Source organism: Geotrypetes seraphini, chromosome 5, assembly GCF_902459505.1.
Source record: "Geotrypetes seraphini chromosome 5, aGeoSer1.1, whole genome shotgun sequence".
Classification (NCBI taxonomy): Eukaryota; Metazoa; Chordata; class Amphibia; order Gymnophiona; family Dermophiidae; genus Geotrypetes; species Geotrypetes seraphini.
In genome coordinates this window covers 251,574,538-251,590,082 of record NC_047088.1, presented here as the reverse complement: position 1 = coordinate 251,590,082, position 15,545 = coordinate 251,574,538, and the positions used below count along the sequence as shown (strand labels likewise).

The 15,545-nt window shown below is 46.4% G+C and overlaps 1 protein-coding gene across 11 annotated transcripts in view; it reads right to left on the bottom strand.

Moving 5' to 3' along the window:
* CLASP1 (cytoplasmic linker associated protein 1) overlaps window positions 1–15,545 on the bottom strand; it is a 506,270-nt gene that overhangs the window by 242,833 nt on the left and 247,892 nt on the right. For all 11 annotated transcript variants that reach the window (XM_033944379.1, XM_033944384.1, XM_033944387.1 and 8 more), the window contains exon 16: window positions 3,962–4,039. In XM_033944379.1, the coding sequence (XP_033800270.1) occupies window positions 3,962–4,039 (78 nt within the window). The remainder of the gene's footprint in view (window positions 1–3,961; window positions 4,040–15,545) is intronic.

Sequence of the window (15,545 nt, the reverse complement as noted above, 5' to 3'; positions counted from 1 at the left end):
CTTAGTGCTACGGAACTCTACAGATGTCTTATTTGTTATTATGTGCTTTTGGTTTTATATGTAATTTATATGTAATGTTGGCTTTTCTTTATTCCTGTTGAACTTTTGTTTACATATGTTGTTTTAATTTCCTATTACATTACATTACATTAGTGATTTCTATTCCGCTTGTGCCTTGCGGTTCTAAGTGGATTACAAGTTAGAGGACTGGACATTTCCAGTAGCATTGCAGTACATGTAATCAAGAGTGTGTCCAGTTACAATTGTTAGTCTGGACTTTTCCAGGAGAAATTGATAGCAGGTAGTAGATAGTGATAGGTTGTTTAGACGAATAGAGATAATACTGTTCGGATTCAGGGTATTGCTGGTGGTGGTGATGGAGGTGGTCGTGAGAACATTTTCTAATACTTTTATGAGGTTATGATGATGGGAAGTGTTTTTTGAAGAGATGAGTTTTGATTTCTTTTCGGAATACTTTAATGTCTGTAGATTTGGTCAGTAGATTGGTGATGGTAGTATCGATCTTTGCTGCCTGTGTCGCTAAAAGGCTGTCGTATAGTTTCTTTCGTCGTGTTCCTTTGAGAGGGGGGTGAATGAATAGGCTCTGAGTTCTCCTTAGTCTGTGTGAGAGGTTACGGTGTAGTCTGTTATTTAGGTAGCTGGGGGCTGTTCCATGTATTACTTTGTATAGTAGACAATAGAATTTGAACTGGGATCTTGCTTTTATTGGTAGCCAGTGTGAGTCTAGGTATGCTTTGGTGATGTGGTCATATTTGCCGAGTGAGTATATGATTCTGAGGGCTGTGTTCTGAACTGTCTGTAATTGTTTTATCATGTAGTTTGGGCATGATAGGTATAGGCTGTTACAGTAATCTACAATACTTAGTACTAGGGATTGTACTACTATCTTGTATTGATCTTTGTTGAAGAATTTTCTTATTTTTCTTAGGTTACGTATTGTGAAGAAAGCTCTTTGGATGATTTTGTGGATTTGAGACTGCATTGTGCAGTTTCTGTCTAGTTGTATTCCCAGGATCTTGAGTGTACTTTGCATTGGGTACTTGATTGTATTTAGTACTAGTTCTGTGAGAGATGGTTTTTTTTCCTTCTCTAGTAGTAGGAATTTAGTTTTTTCCGAGTTCAGTTTTAGTTTATGACTTGACATCCATTTTTCTACCGTTTCCATTATTATTTTCAGGTGGTTTGTGGATAATGGGTCTTGAATGTTAAAGGGGAGGAGGATAGTTATGTCATCCGCGTAGCTGAATGATACTGTGTTTAGGGCGTCTAGGGTTATGCCTAGGGATGCTATGAAGAGGTTAAATAATATGGGTGATAATGGTGATCCTTGTGGTACTCCTATGCAGTCCAAACAAATCATTTGAAAATTAGGTTCATTTTTTTATATTATGAGGCTCAGCTGACCTTTAGTTTATACCTCGAATTGTTATTAGATCAGACATCTTAAGCACATGAATAGTTTATACTGGGATAGGGATGGGATATATGTATAATATTGTCAATTAAGTATTGATCATTGGGGGGGGGGTATTTATTCTTATTCTATAAGATTATATGATTGTAATTTCAAGTGTTTTGTAAAAATTGATTTAATATGTGTATCTTCACTTGATATACGAGATAAAAATGAATAAAGATTTATTTAAAAAAAAAAAAAAAAAGATCAAGATTTCTCCAATATTTCAAATCCCAAATTACTGATAAAATTGATAAAACATTGGTGAGGTTTTTGTTTTTGTTTTTTGGGGGGAGTTTCTGTTAGATACCAGAGCTTTATTTTAGTACTATAGAACCTTTGTTAAACAAGTTAATTGGCAAACTCAAGTCCTTCTAGTGAAGTCAAACACCTTTAATTCAGGGAATTGACTGGTTAGATACTAAGGGGCTCTCATAATTAAAAAAAAAAAAAACGACGTCTAAAAAGTGGCCTAAATGGGTACTTGGACGATCAAAAAGCCTGATCAAAGCTGGTTTTAGATGTATCTTTCCCCTGCCTCTAAATGCATAGAGCAAAAAGAGGTGTTTTTAGAGGAGGGGATAGGGCAGGCGGTGGGCCGACCTACACCTAGGCGTACAGCAGGTATAACCAAAACTTTAGGCAGGTTGCCTAGTCGGCACTTATACGTTTTGACTTAGACCAAGTCAAAACAGGTATAAGTGCCAAAAAGGGGCAGTTGAGCTGATCGCTGTAGCTCAGCGGCCCCAGCAACCTGCCTACCCCCTACTGCAACATTCGCTGCAGGAGAGATGGCTCATCTCTCCTGCTGCGATGATGATCACTCACCTCCCTCCGAACCACGGCACTTCGGGGTGAGCATCGCAGCAGGGAATCTCCCCTGCCGGCGATCCTCACCCCGAAGTGCCGCGGTTCGGAGGGGGGTGGGCGATCGCCATCTCTCCTGCAGCAAACAGCCCTCCCCCGCTATTACTATCGGGCAGGAGGGGGCCCAAGCCCTCTTACCCGACAACACCCCGAACCCCAGACAGCATCGGGGCAAGAGGGAGCCCAAGCCCACCTGGCCCGGCGATCCCCAACCCCCCTCCCCCCCACGATCCGGCCAGAAGGGAGCCCAAGCCCTCCTGGCCCGGCGACACCCCGGTTGGTCCCATGTGCCTATGGCCCAGCCCACAGGAGGGGCCTAAGACAACTGGGCTGATTCCGGTTGGCCCAGGCACCTCAAGCCCCACCTGTGGGCAGGGTTTGAGCCTCCTGAGCCAATCAGGCCCTAAGGCCAGCCATTCCGGAGATGGCTGGCCTGTCGGACGGACGAGCTTGGCATCCGTCTGGCCGACCAACAATTTTTAAGATACGGGGAGGGGGGGGCATGGGGTCGGCAGGGGGACAGATCGGGGGTTCAGGGGGGCGTTGAGGACAGGATGGCCTGGGATCCCACCTGCCCGTATTTTAGTGGGTGGTGGGGGTTAGGAGATGTCGCCGGGCCAGGAGGGCTTGGGCTCCCTCCTGGCCCCATCGGACTCGGCGGGGGGGGGGGGGGGGGGGGAGAGGGATCGCGGGGCAAGAGGGATTGGGCTCCCTCCTGCCCGGATCGTTGTGGGGGGGGGGGGATTCTGTAACCAGTACTGTTTTTGACAGACACTGGTTACAGAATCCAGCTTTTAGGCGAAGGACTGGCTCCTCCTTCGCCTAAAAGCCCTTGTTTTGGGCGTTTGGAACTTAAGCTTTTTGTAGGTTGATTATATGTTGTTAGTGTAGCGTAGTGGTGGTCTGGGCGTTTAAACAGCTGAACGTAGAGGCAGGCCATTATTAAAACGAATCTCCTTTTGGACGTTTTTTATGATAATGGACATTTTCCCTGCTTCTACTTTCAATGTTTAAGGCCTTAGGCCAAAAGAGGACTTAGACATTTTTTTTTATTATGCCCCTCCACGGGCTCCTTTTACTAGGCTGCGTTAGCATCTAGCGCGCATGTCAATTTAGTGCGCACTAAAACCGCTAGCACAGCTTAGTAAAAGGAGCCCTAAAGCTGTTCTAGTTTAGATTCTATAAGTATCGTTAAATCCTGCTAGTAAGCCCCAAAGTTTGCCCAAGCAAAAGAAAACAAATTATGCCCCAAAACAGATGTTCAATGCAGTTCATAGCAGTCAGCATTTCTAAAAAAAACCTTAATACCTGACCACTGTGGGATGCAAAAGATAATGCAGTAAGTTTTTTTTTTACTCACTGTTAACATTTGTACATTAATTGCACATGTTAGCAGTGATTAATCAACAGCACTAGATTTTAACATTCACTTCAAATGTAAAACAAAGCAACATCACCACTACAAACAGTGTTGAAAATATACTTGCGTCTTGTTGAATAAAAAAGCTTAAACAAAGAGAAAAAAGTAACTACAGAAAGTTTCAAGCATAAAAAAATCTGGTAGAAAGCATTTCTTAAAAGAAATAAGTGTACATTTTTGCTGTATTTAAAACTTACTTTCTGGCTTCTATTCTGGCTTCAGAATCTGCATCATGAATGCCCTTCTTTATCGTTTCAGCCAATATTGATATGTGCCTGGAATAAGGAGAATACATTTTGGGCTTGTAAGAACATTAGAACAAGACTCCGACTTTGCAGCCAAGAGAGACAGAGCTTTGCAGTACTAAAAAGAACTGCTCATCTGGCCTACACAGGGAAACATGCTTCAAGTTTTCCTGGCAACATCCACCCCTGCCCAGTTTTTACTTTGTGGTCCAAACCCTACTTTGTCTTTCTTCTCTTAATAACTCTGTGATTTGGGCTATGTTTTGATATTCTCCCAATGTCATCTCTGTCCCTGTGGCACCTGCAGTGCTACACATAACACTGCACAACAAAGTTTTTGCTTCCTGAACACTGCTGGGTGTTTCTTATAGAATTTTGGGTGCTGATCATGAATATTACATCAAAAATTACCCATCACGTACCATTTCAGAGAAATCTTCAATTTTGTCGTGATTTTTTCTTATATTTGGATGCAAACAATTTTTTCTCCCATAAGTGTCTTATCAACAACGGTTTGTGCCGCCTGGGTATGTCCATGCATAAAATCTAGCCAGGTTGGAAGCTGTTTTATGGAAGATGACATCCTGGGCATGTCTGGGCAGGTCTGAACGAGCTTGCGCTGTCTCACCATGCTATAATGGTGGCTTCCATACACCGATCCTGCTCATTTGGTTAATATAGATAGTCCGTGTGTGTATATAGTATCAGTATAGTAAAGTATAGTAGTATAGTAGCTGTAGCAATATAACAGTAAGTAAGCTTGATGCTATAGACGTTTTGGTGTCGGGCAATATGTCTCGTCGGTGTCGTAACAGCCGCGACACATTCTGCTATATCTGTGGGGAATATACACTTACGCCTCAGAGACGTTCGATGACTGCCCTTGTAAAGAAAGCCTATCATCTGTATTTTGGCTGCAAAATAGGTGATCAAGACAAGCAATGGGCGCCTCACATTTGCTGTGCGACATGTGCTGTTAGTCTGAGAGCCTGGCTCAGAGGTACTCGAAAGACGATGCCATTTGCTGTTCCGATGATATGGCGAGAACAGAAAGACCATGTGACGGACTGTTATTTCTGTTTGACTAATGTGTCTGGTTTCTCTGCCAAAAACAAGAAGTCAATTGAATATCCTAATCTGCCTTCAGCAATGAGACCCATGCCACATGATGACAGTCTTCCAGTTCCGAAACCACCAGAGGATTGGACCTTAGACGAACCAGATGAAGAAACTGCAGTGCAGGGTTCTAACAGTGACATTGACCCGGATTTTGAACCATCCTCATCAGGCGATCCACATCTGATAACACAGTCCGAATTGAACGATTTGGTCAGAGATTTGGGTCTGTCAAAAGCAAAAGCTGAGCTGCTAGGTTCGAGACTGCAGGAATGGTGTTTGCTATCACCAGGTACGAAAATTTCTGTGTTTCGAGACCGGCATCATGATATAACCAAATTTTTTGCACAAGTCGACAGTCTCTGTTTCTGTTGTGACATTGAAGGATTGTTCTCGGTCTTTGGTTGTGATCACAACCCGGAAGAGTGGCGTCTTTTCATTGATTCGTCAATGTTAAGCCTGAAAGCTGTTCTGTTGCACAATGGCAACGTTTATCCTTCAGTACCTGTTGGCTATGCAGCACATATGAAAGAAACATATGAGAATATGGAAATGTTACTAAAGTATGTCCAGTATACCAGGTATAACTGGAATATCTGTGGAGACCTCAAAGTCGTTGCTCTGTTACTAGGACTGCAGCTTGGCTATACAAAGTACTGCTGTTTCATCTGCGAATGGGACAGCCGAGACAGAGAGTCGCACTATTCTAGAAAGAACTGGCCACTCCGTAAAAAGTTAGTTCCAGGACAGAAAAATGTAGCACATGAATCGCTTGTTGACCCGACAAAGATATTTTTGCCTCCTCTTCACATTAAACTGGGACTCATGAAGAATTTTGTGAAAGCAATGAACAAGGAAGGGGAAGGTTTTCGTTATTTAAGACAGATGTTCCCAAGAATAACTGATGCCAAGATCAAAGAGGGTATTTTTGTTGGCCCCCAGATCAGACATGTTATGAGTGACAAGCGATTTGAAGATCTGTTAGTTGGGCCGGAAAAAATTGGCTGGAAAGCCTTGAAAGACGTTGTTGACAATTTTCTGGGCAATTACAGAGCCCCAAACTACATTCAGCTGGTAGACAAACTTCTCAAAGCATACAAGAGAATGAAGTGCAATATGTCACTCAAGATTCATTTCCTCCATTCACACTTGGACTTCTTCCCCGCAAATCTCGGTGCTGTGAGTGACGAGCACGGTGAAAGGTTTCATCAAGACATAGCTACGATGGAGAAACGATACCAGGGCAATTGGAATCCGTCAATGCTTGCCGACTATTGTTGGATGCTACAACGTGATGCACCAGACACTGAATATAAAAGAAACTCGGGAGCAAAACACTTTTAATTCTGTTTCATTTAGTCGCTTGTGCGAAACGTAAACTTGACTATATATTTTATTGTCAGTAAACATAAAAATGTCTATTTCTCATAGTTCTTACGTGATGCAGTAAAACCAAAACCATATTTGAGCATACCAAGTTGGTACCTGTCATAATCACCAAAAACTTTTCAGGAATCAAGACTTAACCAAAAAATTGTTGTGCAGTGAATTAGTCTCGAACTTAGAAGGAATCCTTACACAGCCTTGTAACTATTACTCTAAGATTATTTTTTTTCTGCATAGATACAATACAATAGAAACATAGAAACATGATGGCAGATAAAGGCCAAATGGCCCATCCAGTCTGCCCATCCGCAGTAACCATTATCTCTTCCTCTCTCTAAGCCAGGGGTACCCAATAGGTCGATCGCGATCGACCGGTAGATCGCCAAGGCAAAGTGAGTCAATCGCGGAGCCCATCCTGGGCTCCGTGATATATTCACTTTGCCTTGGCGATCTACCGGGCCAATCAGCCTTCCTCTCCCCGACGTCAATTCTGCCATCGGAGAGGAAGTTCGGGCCAGCCAATTGCTTCCTGGCTGGGCTGGAACTTCCTCTCCAACTGCAGAATTGATGTCGGGGAGAGGAATGTTGGTCGGCCCGACACAGGGAAGCAGGGAGAGCTTGGGGGCGATGGCAGCAGCGGTGGCTTGGGGGTCTGTTCCCCGATGGTGGCAGTAGTGGCTTGGTGGAGGGCATGGAGAAAGAAGGGAAACAGAAAAAAAAGGGGGGCATGAAGAGAGAAAAAAAGAAAGGAAGGCAGGGAGAAAGAAAGGGCAGGGAGAGAGGAAGAAAAAGTTGGGGGAGGGAATGAGGTCTGGAGGAGAGGAAGCATACAGGTTGAAAGAAGGGAAGAAAGATTGGATGCACAGTCAGAAGAAGAAAGTGCAACCAGAGACTCATGAAATCACCAGGCAACAAAGGTAGGAAAAATGATTTTATTTTCAATTTAGTGATCAAAATGTGTCTGAATTTATATCTGCTGTCTATATTTTGCACTATGGCCCCCCCTTTTACTACACCACAATAGCAGTTTTTAGTGCAGGGAGTCTATGAGCGTCGAGAGCAGCGCTGGGCATTCCCTCCCTCCCTCCCCCTTACCTTCACGGTGCGTTAGTAAAGAAACTTAATGAAGGGAAGGCACGCGGTCACCGATTGTGCGACCCCCTCCCTACCTAACTACGGCCAAATCTATCTCCCTCCCCCTTACCTTCATGGCGTTTTCGTTAAAAACTTACAGAAGCCAGCGAAGCCTGCCTGCAGTCGCGCGTGTGTGGGCGGAAGCTTTGCTTCTGATGCAGCTTCCGGTTGCGTCAGAGGAGAAGCTTCCGCCCACACACATGCGACTGCAGTCAGGCTTCACTGGCTTCTGTAAGTTTTTAACGAAAACGCCGTGAAGGTAAGGGGGAGGGAGGGAGATAGATTTGGCCATAAGGAGGGAGGGGGCCATGCGCGATCGGTGACCTCGTGCCTTTTCTCCCTTAACTGCGGGGACAAGGCCATTCACCGCTCCATGGGGCGGTGGATGGCCTTGTCCCCGTGCCTGCAGTGAGCACTTCCCCCCCTCACTATTTCGGCAGGTTACACACGGCTAGTCGCAGGTAACTGCCACCGTGTCATTCTCTACTTTGCCTGATACTACTACTGCTACTATTTAACATTTCTATAGTGATTGGCATAAGCAGCACTGTACAACAACCTATTTAACAGACAGTCCCTGCTCAGTAGAGCTAGGAATGACACGGGGGATAAAGTTGTCCCTGTCAGCTCAGTCCCATCCCTGCGAGCTTGGTCCCTGTCCCCGCCTCATTCCCGCAAACCATCTGATCTCATCCGCACAAGTCTCGAATAGTTATGATTTCATACCGAACTTATTTGATTAAAGTATAAAAAAAAACAATATTCTGTACAATTGTCATTTTATAAATCACAAATACAGAGCAAGGATCAACAAAACCCCTGTCTCCCCTTCTCCTCCCCCTCACAAATATCCCCTCCACTATTGAGAAAACTGAAGTCAAATTGGTACTACAGAATGCTGCATAGAAAAATCAAGCTAACAGAATACTTCAGTCACACATGGCAGGAATAGTGTTAGGGGAGAGCAATTAGGGCAACTGCCCCCTGGTCAGAGAGAGAGCCCTAAGCCAGCTGGAAGCTAAAGCACAGCCTGGGCTTTACAGTCCCCAGTTATGTCTAATACCAGCTCTAGCAGGATACATATTTCAAATCTGATATATTCTAATCACAAAATAGAAAATAATTTTTTTTCTACCTTTTTTTGTCTGGTCATTTTATTCTTCACGATGGACCACTGGTCTGACCCAGCAGCGGCAATTCTTATGTTCTTATGGCTTGTGTTTCCATCTGTCTACTCTTAACTCTCTTGCCAGGGTCTCTTGACCTTTGGCATGTCTTCTTTCTACATGCTAACCATTCATCTTCTATCTCTGTGTATGTTTTTTTCCCCGTGTTTAACAAGCATCTCCCTTCTCTGTCTCCTATACTTCCCTTTCTAATATTTCCCCTGTGCCCATCTCCCTGCCTTTATCATCAACACTATTCTGTGTCCCTATCCCCTCCATGCCCAGTGTCAATCACCCCTCCTAAGTCCAACATCTCTCTTCTGTGTTCCTCTTCTCCCTCATGTATAGCCATCTTCTGTGTCCATATACCCTCCTGTGGCTGGCATTGGCCCACTGAATGTATCTATATAACGCCCCCATAAAGTGTTCCCCTTTGTGTCCCTGTTCCTTTGCTCCCATCCATGCCCACATCTCCCCTCTTTTCGTACATCTCTCTGTGTCCAGCTTCTCTCCTCTTACTCTTTTACACCAAAGTGTCTCACCCTCTCTTTCCTCCTTCTCTCCACTGTGTTAAATATTTCACTTCCTTCATCTCCTTGGTTCAGCATCTCTTTCCCTTCCCTCTACTCCTCCCTGCAGGTCCAGTACCTCTCTTCCTTCTCTCAACACTCCCCAAGGACCCAGCACCTCTCTCCCTTCCCTCTAGCCCCTCCTTCCATGGGTCCCAACATCTTTCTCCCTTCCCACTAGCTCCTCTGAGCCGCAAATCCAGTATCTCTCCCTTCCCTCTAACTCCCAACTTTAGGTCTAGCACCTCCCTTTTCAGCTCCAGACCCCCCTCCACATCCTCTCTCTCTCTTCCCCCCAGCCCAAATCTAGCACTGTCCAGCTCAAGCTCTGAAGACAGCCAACACCCTCTCCCCCAACGATAGAGGTAGGCAACATCCCCCACCATGGGTCAGCATCTCCTCTCCCGCTCCCCTCGCGCCTATTACATTAACGAGCCAACCAAGCCACAACGAAAAATCTTGAGAAGTCTGCTATGAGGCCTTCCTTTAGCCGAAGATCCCCTCCTTAATGTAACTTCTAGATTCGCAAAACCAGAAGATACATCAAAGAGGGACTTGTTAGCAAAAGGAAGACCTCGGAACAGGCCTCTGAAGATTTTTCATCATCGGTGCGGCTGGCTCCCTCAAGTAAAACCGCTTCCATGTTGAAAAATCTGGAGGAATGGCTCGAAAGTTGAGAGAGTATCCTGATGAGATCACGCCAAGGACCCATGCGTCCGACGTGACTTGTTCCCAGCGAAAGTAAAAGGCTTTGAGGCGGCCCCCGATGGGAAGGAGGCCTGGGACTATGGCGGAGGGGGCCCGCCCCCTTCCGCGAATCTCGTCAAAAGGACGGGGATGGTTTGGAAGTCGCAGGCGGTTGGGACTTGGGCATGGCCCGGTGGTGGGCTTGCGGATGCCTGGGTGGAGGCCGCGAGAAGGGAGGGGTGGATTTTTGAGGGTAGCGGCGTGGAGGGGTCCTGAACGGCCTGGGCGCGGGCGGTTTAGGTTTTTGCCGGACGAGGGAGGCAAACGAGCGTTCGTGTTCGGAGAGGCGTTTTGTAGCCGCCTCGATCGTGTCATCGAACAGTTCTTTTCCCACGCAGGGTAGGTTAGCCAACCGGTCCTGTAAGTTGGGGTCCATGTCGATCAGGCGCAGCCAAGCTAGTCGGTGCATGGCGATAGCAAAGGCTGCCTCTCTGGAGGAGAGTTCAAAGCCATCGTAGGCCGCGTGGAATAGATGGAGGCGCAGGTTGGAGAGGGACTCTATAAGCAGGCCAAACGCTCCTTGGCGGGGGGCCGGTAGGTCAGTCTCAAAGGCTCTCAATAGTCCAATGAGGTGTTTGAGGTAGGATGTGAAGGTGAAAGTGTAGCTTTGCACCCTAGAGGCCATCATGGCATTCTGATATAGTCTCCTGCCGAACTTGTCCAGGGTTCGGCCTTCTCGGCCTGGGGGGACCGCGGCTGAGACCCGGGATGGGTGAGCCTTTTTCAAGGAGGATTCTACTAGCAGCGACTGGTGGGAGAGCTGTGGTTGTTCGAATCCCGGGTAGGGTACTGTGCGGTACTTCGCCTCCATTTTGGAGGGTACGGCTGTGACCATGTAGGGGGTCTCCAGGTTCCTGAAGAAGGCCTGTTGGAGTACCGGGTTAGGCGGTAAGCGGAGGGACTCTCTGGGCAGGGATGGCATATCCAGCTCCGCTAGGTATTCCTTAGAGTACCTGGAGTCTGACTGGAGGTCTAAGTCCAAGGCGTGGCCCATGTCCTGGACAAAGCGAGTGAAGGATGGGCGAGATGTTCCCGGGGCCCCGTGCGGGGTCGGTGAACGAGACCTCCGTCGGGTGGAGAAGGATGGGGAGGCTTCCCTGGAGTATCGAGGTTCCTGCTCCGATCCACACTCCGAGACCGGGGAAGTATTGTGAAAGTGTTCCGGGGTCATAGATCTCCGGCGTCTCGAGGAGCCCCTCGGAGACGATGTCGGGGTTCGAGGTACCGATCGATGTCGAATCGGTGACCTCGACCCGAACTCCCTCGGTGAAAACCTGCGACCTCAGGTCGGAGTCTCGGTCCGAGGGGGAGTTCGGAGGATGCGCGGGTTGGAGAGTGATAACTCAGCCACCCTTAGCGGTCCCGTACGAGGTGTAGGTAAACGGCCTCGTAGAGTGGGGAAACCCCGGGCCTTCTTGGAGGTATGGCGGTTCGAGGTTTCTGTCGTTTTAGCACGACGTTTTGCACCGCGGCAGTCTGTGGAGGGAGAGCGCCTCGGGTGCCTCGGTGAGGAGTCCGAGGAAGATGGAATGCGGCGAAGCTTGCGCGCTTTTCTTCGAGGTGGCTCGACGCGAGGCTCAGGCTGGTCTGGCACATGCGGGATCGAGGTCGAGGCGGGTTGCAAATGGGCCATTGCAGCGGACAGCTCCGATGAGATCATCGCTCGGAGAAGGTCCTGGAAAACGGGCACGGACAGCATCGAGGGCATGTCCACTGCCTCGGTGCACTCCACCGGGGGCGACCTCGTATCAGAGTATTCCCGTGTGGTGGAGGCACGGCCCGAAGGCTTGGAGGGCTTCGCCGGGGCTGTAAGCATGGGACTTCCGCCATGCGTCGCCGGTGTCCCCGAGGCCGGTTTCTTTGCTGGTACAGAACCTGAAGAGGGAAGAGGGGACTTACCCGGAGCTGAGATTTTCTGTTGTCCCGAGGGCTTCGGGTTCGAGTCTCGAGGCGATGCCGAGGTATTCGGGGCCGAGGTCAAGGCCGGGACTGAGGCTGGGGCCGACCTCGAGGCCGAGGTAGAGGGTTGGTCAGGGGCGAAAAGATCCGCCATGCGGGCTTTCCTTCGACGGAGGGCCCGGTTCTGGAAAGTGGCGCACTGGGGGCAGGAGTCGGTTGGATGACCGGCCCTCAGGCAGAGGATGCACCGGCGATGCGGGTCTGTGATGGAAAGAAGCCGCTCGCACCGGGAGCACTTTTTAAAGCCGGTCAAAGGCCGGGACATAGAATCGAAACTGGCTGCGGCTCGAATAGCCACGCGGGCACGGGGACCCGGAAGCCTCCGGGTCGGTGAAAAACGAAGCAGGAACAGTTGAAACAAGAAAAAAACTCGCGCACAGCGACTAAATCGAGAAAAACAAGAGAAATTGCGGTGCTAGAAGGCAGTTGGGGCAGAGCCTGAAAAAACACGACTTCTAGGCTCAGCGGAAAATTTTGAACTGGAGACCACGAGGGGATGCGCCCCCTAGTGGAGCAGGAAGGCACGCATGCGTGGAGCAGCAGAGCAAACTTAAATCTTCAATCAAGTTTGCTTGAAAATGCTTCCGCATCGGGGCTCCGTAGATGATGTCATCCACATGTGAGAATATCATGCCTGCTTGTCCTGGGATAAGAATCCCTATCCTGCATATTATTCTATGTCCCACCAAAAAGCTGGCCAAAAGCCAAAGAAGACTTCTTTGCATTTGTCCTAAACAATTCAATCGGCCCTTCTTATAATATCATCGCAGGCGACATAAACCTACACCTAGATGAAGTGGACAACACAAATGCGATAGAGTGCAAAAACTTTCTATCCCTACTCAATTACAATCTTCCTCTACCCACACAAACACATGAAAAAGGCCATCAATTGGATGTGGTAGCCATGTCCACAAAGGATATCCCAGACCATGCCATTTCGCTACTTAAAGGCACCTGGATTCATGATATCTGGTCTGACCATTTTACTTATTATTTCCAGCTATTCTGGTCTTATCATAAATCTAAAATACGCCCAATTATAAAAAGAGAACATCACACAGGAGGCTATATTAATCCAAAAGAATTCTGGTCACAATACGAATTGCAAGGAATCGATTTTTGGGATCACTGGACGACAACCAGCACATCCATTTTAAATAAAATCGCCCCTATACGTAATAGCAAAAGCAATTCAAATAAATATAACAAATGGTTTGACATCGAACTTCTAAAAATGAAACAACTAGCTAGACGACTGGAAAAAACTTGGAAAAAAACAGGAGAACTAGCCGACCGTAACAACTGGAGAGCTAACATAAAAATCTACAAACAAATGTTAAAAGACAAACGTAAAGCATTCTACTCCACTAAAATCAACTCATCTTGTAATGGTTCACAAGGAATCAATACAAAAGAGCTATTCAACCTGATCACAAATTTATTTGACACCACTCGCTACACCTCACCCACACACAACATTAAACTACCCTCTGCAAATGACTTAGCTCTGTACTTCGATTCTAAAATTAAGAACCTTAGAATCCATTATTCAACAAACGACTCTTGTGATCATCAAATAGCGAACACCCAAGGAAATTATATACCGGCAAACATGATCTGGAGCTCCTTTCAGGATTTAGAGTGGAATGATTATATCAGATTATATAACAAATACTCTAGATCCTATTGCGTTCTGGACTAATGCCCCCCAGAAATTATGAAAGCAGCACCTTTAGAATTTAAATTATCACTGATGCAATACTTGGCTTACAACCTAAACAATGGGAAGTTCCTCTCTAATAATGGTCACATTATTATAACCCCAATTCTAAAAAATCGTAAAGTATCCTCAGCCCTAATATCCAACTATAGACCGGTAGCTTCCATTCCGTTTATTATAAAAATTATGGAGGGATTGGTTCACACCCAACTGATGGGTTATCTTGATCAATTCTCTCTCCTCCATGAAACTCAATCTGGTTTTAGGCCATTATTCAGTACAGAGACAGTAATTGCGGCTATCTTAGACAATTTGCACCTACTGTTTAGTAAAGGCCTTAATGCCCTGATAATGCAATTCGATATGAGTTCTACCTTTGATCTAGTGGACCACATGAAACGGCTGCAATGCCTAGATGCCATTGGTATCCGGGATAAGGTGCTGAACTGGTTCCGTGGCTTCCTTATATCCCGCACCTATCAGGTTCGTTTTAATTATGAGCTTTCCGACACCTGGAGCAATCCATCCGGTGTGCCCCAAGGCTCTCCACTATCCCCACTGCTCTTCAACGTCTACATGTCCTCACTGGGCACGAAGCTAACCCAGCTGGGGATAAAACTATTTAGTTATGCAGATGATTTTACGATTATCATCCCATTCACCAATTCTGTCTCCGAAACTATTCCCAAAGCTTCAGAAGCTATAAACATGATGGAACAATGGATGATAAACTTTAGGCTCAAACTTAATTCAGATAAAACGACTTTTTTCATTGCTTCACCACATCCACTTGACATTAAATCACCCCTCTGTATCAATAACCTTAGTTACCCTATCCAGCCCTCCATAAAGATACTAGGTGTAACTCTGGATCAATGCCTAACCATGAAAGACCAAGTAGATTCCTTAATCAGAAAGGGATTTTTCACTCTCTGGAAACTCAGATCCCTTAAAGCTTATTTTGTTACATCGGTTTTTAGAATCCTAGTCCAATCCCTCGTACTAAGCCTGCTTGACTACTGTAACATCGCCTATTTGGCAATTTCCCAAAAAAATATGCGACGCCTACAACTGTTGCAGAATGCGGCAGTCAGACTAATCTTTGAACTAAAAAAATTTGACCTCGTGACACCCTACTACCGGCAGCTACATTGGCTGCCGATGAAGGCACGCGTAAAGTTCAAATTTGCCTGTTTCTGCTTTAAAGCATTACACGGACTTGCCCCCAAATACATTACTGACCTTTTCTCCTTCTCAACCAAGAGAAGTTCACATTCCAACTTCGTTTCCCCCCCAGTGAGAGGTTGCAAACTGAAAAAACACCATGAATTCCTTCTCTCACACCAAGCAGCATCATGGGGTAAAGACCTAGAACAATTACTTTCGCCCTCTACTTATGAGGAATTTAGGAAACGTCTAAAAACGCACCTGTTCCTAAAACATCTTGACAACTGATCCACTTATCTCTTTCCTCTCAATAGCGACCTACTGTCCTTTTGATCATTTTTCTCCTCAGCAATGAATTTCCTGTCTAATTACTTCTCTTTCCTCTTCCCCTCTTGAAGTCAGTCAATTTGTACCTTTGCTTAATCTTTTGTAAACCGCATAGAACTTCACGGTATTGCGGTATATAAGCTGTTATTATTATTATTTATTATTATTATAAGGTAGGCACAAGGGGAACTGGGGAGTAAATGCTGAGCTGAGGGGATGTTGCTGCGTTGACCCTGGTGCAA